Below are 13,521 nucleotides of genomic sequence, written 5' to 3'. Positions count from 1 at the left end.
ACCACTGTCCTGGGTGGAGAGAACTGCCTCTCCCTTCCCCAAATGGCCGAGCTGCCAACAAGGGATGACTAGAGGCCATTAAGAATGCATGCGTTCCTGGCCAAGGGACATTGTTGGGCATGTCTCGGAATAAGGCAGCCTCAGAAACCAGAGTTGTGGCTGGAAGGGGCTTGATGGTCCACTGGCTCATCATCCCTTGTTTGACAAAGGAGGAACTTGGCCTGGAGAGCAGACAAGGTCAGCCCAAGGTGACCCAGCTTGAAGAGGGCTCCCATCAGAGCCCTCTGCCCACTGGGGCTGCGCTGGGCTCCAGGCTTCAGGCTCTCCGCTCCAGGCAGCCTCTCCTTAACTTGCATCAAGATCCAGAGAGTTCGGGTCCTTCCCTTTCCCCTTCACCCATCTCCACTAACACACACCCTTACAGCTTACTGTGTGCCAAGTCTTGCTCTCAGTGCTTCAAAAATCATCCTTCAGTTTCTTATAATAACCTTATTAGGTAGGCCCTAGAATCCCTGTTTTACAAGAAAGTGGGGGCACAGAGATTTTAAGCAGGGAAACGAAAGATACCCAGCTAGTAAGCGGCAGAGCTGGGATTTGAATCCGGAGAGTCTGGCTCCAGTCTGCATCCTTGCCCACCACAGTAGGAATGGCAGTTCCGTACTACAGTCGGATGGGCAGCCAAACGCCCTCTCACACGCCTACAGCTGACGGCTGGTCCCTCTTGCTCTGACTTCCAGGCCAAGTCAAGCTCAGTCATGTACAGACCTGTCAACGGTCTCCCACACACGGTCGTACAATCCCGCACACCGTTACAGCCTGAGCTGTGTCATCACTTCAGCCCTCAGAGAGGTGGCTCATTTATTAGTTAGTGACTACTCATTCTGCGTATCTAGCCCTGTTGCTGGGACCTGGTGACACAGATGAATCCTCCCCCTACCCCATGTTGAAATTGAGTCTAGAAGGGGATACGTGTCTCCTGATGACGAGCTGTCCCCGGGCAGCCATGGAAGTGTGCACAAGCCCTGTGGGAGCAGAGAAGGCGGAGGGAGAAAGTGCGTGGCCCGGAGAGCAGGGCTTTTCTCAAAATGAACTTCAGGGCCAGATTTTTGGCGTTGGTGGGCGGGGGGGGCGGGTGCTGGCCTAAGTGGTGTAGTTTCGTTGAGCAGCGTTCCCACCAGTGTGACAACCAACAGTGCCTTCACACATAGCCAGATGTCCTCTGTGGAGCCAAGTTGCCCCTGTTTGAGAACCACTGCGATGGAGTGGGGGGGGGGTTGGGGATGGCTCTTGGAGTGTTTGTGTATACTCTGAGAGGTGATGAAGAGCCCATCGGGGAGAAGACAGGGAAAGGGCATGGGAAACTGCAGAGATGCGGGGTGCCTGGGTGGTCGGGGGTGGTGGTGGGGGGGGGCAGTGGGGAGCCAAGCAAGGCTGTGAGCGGGGCCTGCTATGGGGACCTGAAGATCCCTCTGCTGGCAGGGGAGGCCCTGGAGGCCAGGGACCTGTGAGGAAGCTAGAGCAAAGGCCAGGCCTGGGTTTTAAAGAGAAGCCATCTCAGGGCTCTTTCAGAGAAGCAGCGTGGGTGGTCGGAGCCTCTACTGGGGGGTTGTGACCCAGCTTCTAGATCCATCTGGCTTCTCTCAGTCTCCTCTGCAGGCCCTGGGAGGTGCCCCAGGGGACCATGCAGGTGGGGCTATCTGTCCAGTCCCACCGGTAGCATCTGCTGGAACTCCCCGCTGACCCTGGGGTGTGGCTGAGAGTTGCTATCGGGACATAAGCTTTGAGGAAGGGTAGCTCTGCGGGAGGGGAAAGCAGGGACTAGGGTCAAGGCCAGGCTGAGAGACTGAACTGGACAAGCTGGCCCTTGTCTCTAGCTGGAGCTCAGAGCTTAGGTAGCTCTTCACACCCTCCACCCCTGGGAACATCTAGGACAAAGAAGAGAGGCTTGAGAGGGAGCTCTGACTCTCCCTCCCAGGATGATCTAGAAGACCCTGGGGTAGAGGAATCTACAGGGAAGGATGTTGAGACCAGCCAGAGGTTCCAAAGCAGTCCCCTTCTCTTGGCAGTAGTCGAGAATTCTAGATCAAGGGTTGGCAGGGAGGCCAAATCCAGCTAGCGACTGTTTTTGTAAGGCCCTTGCACTAGGAATTGTTTTTAACGTTTGTAGAGGATTGGGGGTGGTGGAGAAAAATCAGCTGTGCCCATTTTTAATTTTTTCTGTCTAGCCTTTTATGTAAAATGTTTCACAATCTCTGCCCTAAACTTTGACTTGTATGCTTCCTGCTGACAGGGAACTCACTACCTGTGACCTGAGCATTCCCATCCTCTGAAGCCTAGGAAGCTCTTCTTCTGAGAGCTAAAGTCTGTGTCCTGGGGCTCTGTAGATCTGCTGGGTTTCTGTGCCTGGGGCAGCCAGGCAGGGTCTGAGGAAAGACTCCCAGAGGCAGGTCCCTAGTTCCTTCAGGTCCTTTCTGGCACTGAATTCCTTGGGATAATCCTTTGTCTTCAGGTGGCTTGAGTAGCAGCTTATTCTGTATGCTGGGCAGCAGACGCTGCCTCATGCCCAGGGCAAGACTACCGACACTACCCAGACACAGAGGAAGTCTGAACTTCCTCCACAGACAGGCACACATGTGGTTCTTCTCCCACAGTTGCCTGCGCCCGGGGAGGAGGGAGGGATTCCCAAGGAGTCAGATCTGTGATGCAAGCCTCCCCCGCCACCCCCAGGAAAATTGCAGGCTGAGGAAGAGCTTTTTACTGGGAACCATCTAGTCCAGGGATCTCAGCTGTCCAGAGCAGGCCCGTTTTGCCCCCCCCTGACCCCTGCGGTGTCCCTGATGGGCATCTGCCTTCTAGGGTCAGTCAGTAGGGTGATTGGACAGAGATCCTTCATAGCCCTCAACTGCTGAGAGCCTGATGCCATGGTAGTCCCTGTTCTTCTCCCAGCATTCATGCACTCACACAGACCCTCGTGTGGGAAGGGCTGGGAAGGGAGCAGAGCTGCGGATGAATGGCTAAGGCTGGAGCATTGGAGGTGCAGGGCTTTGATGGCATGATGGGGAGTAATTAATCATGGGAAGCAGAACCGCTTCAGTTGATGGGAGGGGTCAGGAGCAGAATCCAGCGAGACCTAGGGCAGGTGCTTCACGGGTAGAGAATAGGACAGATCAGGAGGGATCTGTTTGGTGGGACCTAGTGACTGCCTGCCTGCAGGGTGGCAGCAGGGTCAAGGCTTGTGAGGAGCATGTGAGGTGGAAGCTTTCAGAGAAGCACGAGCCTGGCCTCACCTCACATACGAGCTGGGCTTTGGGAGGCTGCTGGTGACCCTGTTGCGGAGCCTGGGTCTGTGGGGTCCTTTTGGGGGACTGTAGGCTGCTCTTAGGGGCACCCAGCCACTGCTAGGATGGACGCTGAGGGCACAGACTAGGTTGGGAGTAATCCCAGAGCTTCTCCCTGTGTAGTGTTCTTCTAATTCTCCAGGGACTCCCTGCCTTTCCTGGGCCCAAGGCCAGCTCAGGCCTACGTGGGCCATGGACCCCCAGGGGGGACAGGACACGGAGTCCCCACACTAGCAGCAGAAATGGAAAACCAGACATACCTTCTTCCCAGAAATCTCAAGTGCCAGATCAAGAGGCAGGAACCCACTGTGCAGCCTCAACTTGGCCAGGAAGTGCCACTGGGGAGTGGAAAGGATGAGCCTGGGGCTGGGGCTTTGGGGACGTGGAGGGAGAGGGTGGAGGGGGCTGGTGCCTCACCCTCAGCCATCCCCATTGAGTGGTCTGAGTGGCCGGGGAGCTCATGAGCTGTTGAGCTAGCTCTGGACAAGGTTGGGTCCCTCGGACTGCTACCACAAGCAGCACACTTAACTGGGGGCGGGGAGCCTCTGGAAATGTGGTCCTCTCATTGGCCACCTCAGCATCCCCAGCCAGCCCCCAAGAAGAGGGTTAAAGACCTGAGCTGCTGAAAGAGCTCAGCCTCACATCTTTAGGCTCATTTAGGGAGTAAGCCCTTACTCAGCGCTTGTGGACTCTGCATGCAATTCGGGTAATTCCGCTAGCTGGCTTCTTGGCAAAAATCAGAATGATGTATGTGTAACGTTCTCTTGAGACAACATCTGAACCACGGGGGCAGAGGAAGACCCTGTGAACTACAAAATGCAAACATTAAAGGTTATCTGGGGGCAGAGGGGTGGTCTCCCTGCCCCTGGAGAGAGCCCCAGGGACAGCAGAGTGAGACTGACAGAGGGAGAGAGATTTCCACCCCGATGATGGGTTCTCGGTGGCCTGAGTGTCATTTATCTGAACAGTACGCTTATGCAGAACGGCCTGTTCTCTGCAGAGCCTGATAAATGGAGCATTACTTCTCCCAACCAGTCCTCCTTGGGGGTTGGTGTTAGCCCTTGAAGAACAGAAGCACTTTGTTTTGTTTTGTTAAAATCTGCCTTCTTTCTGCCCCCCTCCCCCACCAGCAGAAGCAGAAGCTCCCAGGAGGAGAGCCTGAGGCCCTCTCTTCATTTCAGCCTCCCATTCCCTCACCAGGTGTCCCTGACACCAGCCCTGGGATAGGCCCCAGCCCTGGGATAGGCCCCAGCCCTGGGATAGGCCCCAGCCCTGGGATAGGCCCCAGCCCTGGGATAGGCCCCAGCCCTGGGATAGGCCCCAGCCCTGGGATAGGCCCCAGTGTGAATCCTTGGGGTCCCTGTCCTCAGAGAGGACAGACTCCTGGGACCCTGTGAGCTGGATCTCACAAGTTCTCAGCATGGTTAAGGCAGGATGGTCCTTTCAGATGGAATAACCGTGGAGAGTGTGGAAATGAGTCCTAGAGCTGAGGTAGAGATGGTGGGAAGTGGGGAGGTCGGACTGGTATCTGACCTGGAGCCTTGACTTTGAATTATGGGATGCAGGGTTGGCTGGACCTTGTCAGTGGTCTGCACTGCCCTGGGGCTGGTGCCGGAACGTGATGGGGGTCCCTTGGCTCAGTCCCCAGGCAACATGCAGGCACTCTGACTCATTAGTTCTTTGCAGCACTCTGAAGTAGATACTGCTAATGTTGCCATTGGAGATGAAATAATTTGCCCAAAGTCACGGTTGTGATAACAGGGTAGAGCTGGGACCTGAACTCAGTTGTTGTCCAGGTTCGTAACCCCTGTGCTTTCTGGCTTCCCTGGGACAGATGGGGGCTGCCTCCCTCTGTTCCCCAGGCCCATGTCAACCCATCCTAACCCCTTGGACCCTGGCCTCCTGTCAGCCATCTCCAGAGACCTGGGACAGATCATGGCAGCAGGGCAGGAAATGGAGAGGCCAAGGACCCATTGCAGCCATGGGGCCAGGCCCAGCATACTTGATGGTCTGTCCTGGGACCAAGGGCCTCAGTCCCCCTCCACCCCCAACCTGAGCAGCCTACCATTTTCTCCTCTGCTAGACCCCTGGGGCTTGGGAGGGTTAGGGAAGTCCAAGAGCAGTGACATGGAGGTGGTGCGAGTGGCAGCACACTGCTGCGTGCCGAGGGATTCACCGCGTGCTGCGGGGAGGGCTGCCTGGACAGGCTGGGCACGGGCTAGGTGGGCAAGGAGCCGAGTTTGAGCTGCAGGTGGTGGAAGCGGAGAGAGACATGCAGGTTTGTGACTGGCTGAACCCAGGAATATTCAGGCTGTGAGCACCAGTGTGTGTGTGAGATGGTGCGAGTGCACAGAAGGCCTTTTCTGGGTATGTTGGGTCCATGCCCAGCTACGCATGTGGCTGGATGGGTCAGACCGGTCCCGTGGCACTGGGTGTGTGGCCGCGTTGCCTGAGAGTAGGGTGAATGTGTCCAGGTAGAACCGGTGGATCAGGCCAGGCCCTCCTTTGGGTGGGGGCAGGGCTGTGGGGGGCAGGCCTCTAGGGCAGGTGTTTCCAGTTCCTGGAACTGCTTCCTTGTCCTTAGCCTTCCCCATACGTCCCAGCTTGGCACCTGGCACAGGGGAAGAGGTCATGGGTCATCCTTCGGGGTGGAACTCCCATAAATAGCTGGGCCAAGGAGTCAGAAGGCAGTTGTGTGAGGTTCAGGAGCACATCTTGTATGCCGGTGCTGAGGGTAAAGTCAGTGAGTCAGTGAGCTGCCCTTCCTTTATCCCAGAGCGTCTGGAACCAGGAGCCAAATGTCCAGCTGTGTTTCCTCCCCAGCCATGGGGTTGGGGAAGAAGGCGCAGAGGCCCGGAGAGCCTTGCTTGGGTGCCATGAAGAGAAGAGGGGGCCAAGTCGGAGGAGACACTTTCTCCCTGCACCTCTCCCTGCCCTGTGCCTGAACTTCACTGTGGGTCATTTGCTGTATCCCCCTCCCGCTAGCAAGTTCTGTTAACCTTGTGACCCCCAAGGGTACTGGAAACTGCATCTGGGGGAAGCATAAAAGCTGGCTCCCCTCTTGGAGATGTGAGCCCAGCCCCTTCTTTCTCACCTGGGGAAACCGAGGCCCACCAAAGGGAGGGACTTGGCTTAAGGACATGCAGTGAGCTTGGGGCCCAGCTAGGTGCTGGGCCCTCTCTGGCACGCTGTGGTCAGTGGCCCCCATGGAGGGGACCACGCAAGGGGAAGAAGGGCAGCTGCCTCCCCTCCTCAGCAGGCTGCTTCTCCTCCCGCAGGTGATCGAGGAGTTCTACAACCAGACATGGATCCACCGCTATGGGGAGCGCATCTCGGCGGCCACGCTCACCACCCTGTGGTCCCTCTCTGTGGCCATTTTCTCTGTAGGAGGCATGATTGGCTCCTTCTCTGTGGGCCTTTTTGTTAACCGCTTTGGCCGGTGAGCAGAAGGGGTTCTGGCTGTGGCCAAGGGGTCCCAGATGGGGGGAGGGGAGACTTCCCTGCCTGTTCAGGGTGTTGTCTGTGACCTAGCCCCTGGGACTCTGGGGAGATGCAGGCACGCACCTGACTGGTGACCCCACCCCCAGGCGGAACTCCATGCTGATGATGAACCTGCTGGCCTTCGTGTCCTCTGTGCTCATGGGCTTCTCGAAACTGGGCAAGTCCTTTGAGATGCTCATCCTGGGCCGCTTCATCATTGGTGTGTACTGTGGCCTGACCACAGGCTTCGTGCCTATGTACGTGGGGGAGGTGTCCCCTACGGCCCTCCGCGGGGCCCTGGGCACCCTGCACCAGCTGGGCATCGTCGTCGGCATCCTCATTGCCCAGGTAGGCCGGGGCAGGGTCTGTCTGCTCACACTGTCCGCTCCCCACGCGCCCCACAGCTTCCGTGGCTCTCATGTCTCTGTCCAGATATCTCCCCGATGACAATTCTCACCCAGCCTTCCGCAGCCCTGCAGTGAAGGATGGCCTCTTGGCACACATCCTAGTAGGCCCAGATCCCAGCGAACACTCCGCCAGTCACGACTTCCCCCACGGCCTCCCAGGCACGAGAGCCAAGTCCAGATGACTTGGCCCTTCTCGTCCAGCCTCCTCAGCCTTGTGTCCTGTCCTGCCCCTGTATCTCCACATGCCGGGCTCTCCCATGCCTCCAGGCCTTGATGCCTTTACATGGACACCACCTTCTCTCCAGAAGGCTTTCCCTTCCCCATCCCCAAAGCCCCCATGCCCTGTGACTCACCCTTGCCACATGTGTCCTCCCACTTGTGCTGTGAGGTAGGTCCTGCTTTTCCCTGTGTGACGACTGAGGGAACTGAGGTTCGGAAGAGCCTCGCCTCGCCTGACCGGCAGCCCCTCTACAAAGTGGGCGGAGACCACGGGCTGGAGCGGGCCTGGGAGTGGGGGTGGCTAGGGCGGGGGTGCCCGGGGCCGCTTCCTCCATCCCGGCCTCCTCCAGGTGTTCGGCCTGGACTCCATCATGGGCAACGAGGACCTGTGGCCCCTGCTGCTGAGCGTCATCTTCATCCCGGCCCTGGTGCAGTGCGTCCTGCTTCCCTTCTGCCCCGAGAGCCCCCGCTTCCTGCTCATCAACCGCAATGAGGAGAACCGGGCCAAGAGTGGTACGGGCAGGGCCCTGCCCTCCTCCCCAGCCCCCGGCCCTGGCCGCCTTCCTGCTCTGAGCCACCCCCACCTTCCCTCCGGTCCCTCCCCCCGCAGTGCTGAAGAAGCTGCGAGGGACGGCGGATGTGACCCGCGACCTGCAGGAGATGAAGGAGGAGAGTCGGCAGATGATGCGGGAGAAGAAGGTCACCATCCTGGAGCTGTTCCGCTCGCCCGCCTACCGCCAGCCCATCCTCATCGCCGTGGTGCTGCAGCTGTCCCAGCAGCTGTCGGGCATCAATGCTGTGAGTGCCCCCTCAGCCGCCCTTGCCCGTGGGCCGCAGCCCAACCCTGCGGTCACGTGTGTGCTGGGACCAGATCCCCCACTGAAAACAAACACCCCTGCCGCAGGAACGGCTTTCCTGCAGAGCCAAAACCCCTCAGGGCCCTGCTGCCGGGTCCCCTTCCTCTTGTCCTTGCCCTGGGTCCCGTACCCGCAGGGACAGCGGCAGGAGAATGGCTGTGGCACTCGGCCAAACCCCAACCACTTGTCCGTCCCCTAGGTGTTCTATTACTCCACGAGCATCTTCGAGAAGGCGGGGGTGCAGCAGCCTGTGTACGCCACCATCGGCTCCGGCATCGTCAACACAGCCTTCACTGTCGTGTCGGTGAGTCAGGGTTAGGGCTCGCCCCCACTCAGCTGTCCGGGTCTGGCTCAAGGTGGCCTCAGGGCCTCGCTGCCGAACAGCAGCGTTTACTGTGAGCCAAGCGCGTCAAGTTCTCGTAAGTGCGTGTTGGCGCATCCTCCCAAGTCTGTTCATTACTCAAGTCTAACAGCCCATGACACGGATGCTAAGAAGTGCACTGCCTGCCCACAGTCCCAGCCAGAATGCTCTGTGCCCTCTGGGGCCAGCCCGTCACCCCATCCTGCCGTCCGGATCTGGCGCTCTGCCCCTCAAATCCTGTGTAGTCCCCAAGCTGAGCCCCAGGGGGGAGGCAGTGCAGTGTTCCCTGGTGTCTGCTGTGCCGCGTGGCTTTCCCAGCGTTGGGGACGAGCCTCTGGATGGGGTTGGGGGTCAGAGAGGCAGCAGGAGCGGGTGGCACTGACCCCGTGTCTGCCCACAGCTGTTTGTGGTGGAGCGCGCTGGCCGCCGGACCCTGCACCTCATCGGCCTGGCCGGCATGGCAGGCTGTGCCGTGCTCATGACCATCGCGCTGGCGTTGCTGGTGAGTGACCACACTATGGGAGTGGGGTGGCACGAGTTGGGGGATAGCTCCAGGAGCTTCGGGTACCAGAAGAAGGATGATAGCCCCAGCCTGGCCAGGGGCATCCAGAGCCCCGATGGGAGCTGCCCTCTCCCTAGTCCTGCCCCTTTCTTCCCAACCCCACTCGGGCTCAGGTCTGACCTCCTGGCCCCCTGGGCTGTCTCCTTCCACCCACTTACGACTGGTCGTGCCCTGGCTTCTCCGGGTTTGGTGCATTCTTGCCACAGCACCTCTGGCCCTATAACTACTAAGCATCCTCTCCCCAGGAATTGCTCTGCCAGTACTGAGCCTTTCAAAGTCTGCATCCATGGCCTTAGTTCATCTGTAGAAGAGCCCCAGGAAATAGGAGCCCCCGCAACCACCAACACATGCAAGCGTGCTTTCTCTCCGTTCTCAGCCACCGCCCTTTGGGGTGCAGTTAGTATTCCCAGTTCCCAGGTGTGGTGAACGTAGTCCAGTGAGGCGAGGAAGGCAGCAGATAAAGGACAAAGCTAGGAGCTCATCTCAGGTCTGCTGGTTTACAATGGTGACCGTGTACAAGCCACCTTCCCTACACAAATCCTCATTTGTCCACCTCCGGGGCAAGGAAGCAGCGGTTTGCTCATTTGACAGCTTAACCAAAGTCTGGAGAGTGGTGATGGCTGAGAGGTCTGGCACGCTGCCGGGGATTCGTAACAGATCTGGGATCAGAACCAAAGCCTATGGCTTTTCCACGGTGGCCTCCCGGAGGACAATGATAATACCCGGCCACCTGCTTGGGGCCTGTTCTGCTGGTCCTGAGCTGAGCACCTTAGAGTCCTTAACATTTACCCCAGGAATGTTCTTCCCCATCATTCAGCTTCCGGCAGACTGCTCTGCATCCAGAGCTAGGGGACCACAGGAACCTCTTCTTAGCCCCTCCCACGTGCACCCCATGTTACTGTTCCCGAAGGGTACACTCCACCGCACACCCGCCCTACAGGACTTAGGTCATTTTGTTCAAATGAGGAAAGTGAGACCCGGTGGAGAGTCTGTGTCATGTAGCCAATCCAGGATCAGCCCCAAGCCGCCTGCCTCCCAGGCCAGAGCTCTTAGCCCTGCCCTGGGCTACGTCAGCAGTGTGTTTTCTGGGAGCGTCCCGTCACCGCCTAATCCAGCTTTCCACCCCTCTCTCGTCCTCAACAGGAACAGCTGCCCTGGATGTCCTATCTCAGCATCGTGGCCATCTTCGGCTTTGTGGCCTTCTTCGAAGTGGGCCCTGGCCCCATCCCGTGGTTCATTGTGGCTGAACTCTTCAGTCAGGGTCCTCGCCCAGCTGCCATTGCTGTTGCTGGCTTCTCCAACTGGACCTCAAATTTCATCGTGGGCATGTGCTTTCAGTATGTCGAGGTGAGAACCGCCCGCCTCCTGCATGCAGGCCCCCTCGCACTGCTGTGCCAGGTGCTCTCCCAGTTCTTCCCATCAGAAGCCTGCTGAGGAGGAAATCGAGGTTCTGAAGCCCAGATCACATAGCTAAAAACACTGACCTCCATTCCAGGGTTCTTTCTTAGCTTTGAATTGTCTCCATTCTGCTCTGCTGGGGGGGGGTCCCTGTTCCCTGGAGCCCATTATGTGCCAGGTGCAGGCAGTGTCATTTAATCATCCCAGCACTCCTGGGTTGTGCATAGTTGTTCCCTTTTTTCAGATCAGAGGCCCCAAGTCATACAGGTCAAGACCCTATAGCCAGGGGGAAGGGTCAGTGCTCCAAGCGAGTAGATCTGTGTGTCTTTCAGCAACTGTGTGGGCCGTATGTCTTCATCATCTTCACCGTGCTACTGGTTCTCTTCTTCATCTTCACCTACTTCAAAGTGCCTGAGACGAAAGGCCGGACCTTTGACGAGATTGCTTCCGGTTTCCGGCAGGGGGGAGCCAGCCAAAGTGACAAGACACCTGAGGAGCTCTTCCACCCCCTGGGGGCTGATTCCCAAGTGTGAGGCGCCCCACACCACCAGCCTGGCCTGCTCCCAGCAGCTCCAAGGATCTCTCGGAGCACAGGCAGCTGGATAAGATTTCCAAACTGACAGATTTCAGCAGCGCTGGGCCTGGGGCTCCTTCCTTCAGCCAACAATGATGTCCAGAAGAGTATTCAGGACGTTAATGGCTCCAGGATTTTAACAAAAACAAGACTGTTGCTCAGATCTATTCAGATAGGCAACAAGTTTTATAATTTTTTTATTACTGATTTTGTTACTATTTTTTTATCAGCCAGAGTCTCCTCTATCTACACCCCAGACTTCACCCTGAATGGCTCAGTACCTGAAGGTGGGGACCAAGCCCTGCCTAGACACTTGCCTTCTTCACCACGCTAATCTGTAGGGCTGGACCTATGACCAAGGACACACTAATCGAACTATGAACTATGAAGCTTCTATCCCAAGAGGTAGCTGTGGCCACTCTCTTCTGAGGCCTGGATCTCCCTGCCCTAAGTGTCAGGCTCCATTAGGGTTCGCCCTTCCTACCCAACCACTTAAAAGTAATTTTGCCTTGCCGAAGACCAGTTGGGAGCACTGGAGTGCAGGGAGGAGAGGGGAAGGGCCAACTGGGCTACGAGCTTCTAGTCTCCTTTGCACTGAGGGCCAGACGATCATCACGAGAGGAGGGCCCTGGGAGGCTGAGAACCCACTGCGCAAGAAGACCACAGACACTCCTGCCCTGCTGTGTATAGATGGAAGATATTTATATATATTTTTTGGTTGTCAATATTAAATACAGACACTAAGTTATAGTATATCTGGACAAACCAATTTGTAAATATACCACCTTACTCCTTCTGTAACTTACCTAAACAGATATAAATGGCTGGTTTTTAGAAACACGGTTTTGAAATGCTTGTGCGTTAAGGGTAGGGAGATTTGGATGGAATGGGAGAGAAGCAACTGCCGTAGTGACCATGACCTTTTGGACTTCTGACTCAAGATCCAGTCCCATCCAAGCACTCCTGATCAACACCCTCTCCTGCTTTGTCTGTCTAGGGCCATTCCTCCCTGAATGCACCTGACCTCACTGATCTCCAGAAGCCAAGCAGGGTTGGGCCTGATTAGTACTTGGTTGGGAGACCCCTTATTACCCAGAGAAAATCTAAATAAGCTGACATTTGAGGCATTCCTCTTTTCCTTCACATGATAGCTGGTTCAGAAAATGATGTGCTAACCTTGATAGGCATTATCTTGAATGTGAGGTAGGTACCATATCTGCATTTGACAGGCCCAGAAAGGCCTGAAACCTCACAGCAAATCCTTCTAGAACTCCTAACAATTACACTGCACAACTCTTTACCCATAACTGAGTCGTCCACGTCCCTCCACCACCAATGGGCCCAGTGAGCACTGTCAGGCTGCCTTCATTTCATTTGGAAATGCCCCCCCTCTGATCCAGCTTAGATGCTACTGTGGCCTCTCAAGACTTCTGACCCCCCATTCCTACCCAGGAGTTTCAAGAACTTTCCTATATACTTTTCCTATATACTCTTTCCTATATACTCCATTCTTATATACTCTTCCTCCTCTTAACTACAACTCCTGATTTCTCCGTTTAGTATCAATTTCGTGGAAAGAAGTCAATTTCGTTCATCGGTGTTTGTCACTAAAGGTGGGCTTGGCACACAGCGGGCACGTGGAGAAGGGTTGTGAAACAAAGCACCAAGGAAATTAGTCCCTAGAGCTTCAACTGAGAAATTGGACGCGCGGGTGGGGGCTGGAATTTGCCTGTATAAGTCTTCGTAACCGCACGCAGAACTGTAATTCCCTCAGCGCGGAGAATGGTTGTAGGACGGAATGAGGAGGGGAAAACAGGTACTTAGTAAATGTAAATGCCCGTGGCCATCATTAGGTACAAAGATTCTGAGGCATTATCCATCCCCAAGTCACAGATGATTGTGGTTCAGAAAAGGGTTAGCATTGCCGGAGCCTGAAGGCTTAAAGCCTGAAGGGTTGGGGCCAGGTGTTGTGTTTGACGGAGGACGCTTTTTGAGCCTCCAAAGACGTTCCGTTGAAAGTTTTCTTTATAAGCTTCGAGGGAGAGCCTGGAGGAGCAGTGCAAAGAGAAGGGCCCAGGACGCAGGGGTGAGCTCTGGGCATTTAAAAGCTCAGGGCGACACCCCTGGAGGCTGTTCCCGCTGGGTGCAAGGAAACCATCAGGGGATGGTTGGGGAGGGAGGAGCGCACGAAAGATGACAAGTCGGTGGCGCCACCAGTCCGAAGCCCTGAAGCGGGACAGAACCGACAGCATCCCAAACCCGCCCCGCCCCAGGGCTCCAAACCCGGGTGTGAAAATGCCCGGGAACCCACTCGCCTGTCCCCTG

General features: G+C 56.7%; 1 protein-coding gene across 2 annotated transcripts in view; it reads left to right on the top strand.

Annotated features, from left to right (window-relative positions):
* SLC2A1 (solute carrier family 2 member 1) overlaps positions 1–12,034 on the top strand; it is a 28,200-nt gene extending 16,166 nt beyond the window's left edge. For both annotated transcript variants that reach the window (XM_032877498.1, XM_032877497.1), the window contains 8 exons: positions 6,617–6,777; positions 6,926–7,166; positions 7,795–7,957; positions 8,055–8,242; positions 8,501–8,605; positions 9,063–9,164; positions 10,368–10,571; positions 10,955–12,034. In XM_032877498.1, coding sequence (XP_032733389.1) covers positions 6,617–6,777; positions 6,926–7,166; positions 7,795–7,957; positions 8,055–8,242; positions 8,501–8,605; positions 9,063–9,164; positions 10,368–10,571; positions 10,955–11,155 — 1,365 coding nt within the window. In that variant the 3' untranslated portion in view covers positions 11,156–12,034. The remainder of the gene's footprint in view (positions 1–6,616; positions 6,778–6,925; positions 7,167–7,794; positions 7,958–8,054; positions 8,243–8,500; positions 8,606–9,062; positions 9,165–10,367; positions 10,572–10,954) is intronic.
* Positions 12,035–13,521: the final 1,487 nt, after the last annotated feature.

This window comes from Lontra canadensis, unplaced genomic scaffold, assembly GCF_010015895.1.
Source record: "Lontra canadensis isolate GAN:19392208 unplaced genomic scaffold, GSC_riverotter_1.0 scaffold60, whole genome shotgun sequence".
In the NCBI taxonomy this organism is placed as follows: domain Eukaryota; kingdom Metazoa; phylum Chordata; class Mammalia; order Carnivora; family Mustelidae; genus Lontra; species Lontra canadensis.
Note: the sequence above shows the minus strand (reverse complement) of the source record. Positions and strands in the feature narration are given on the sequence as shown.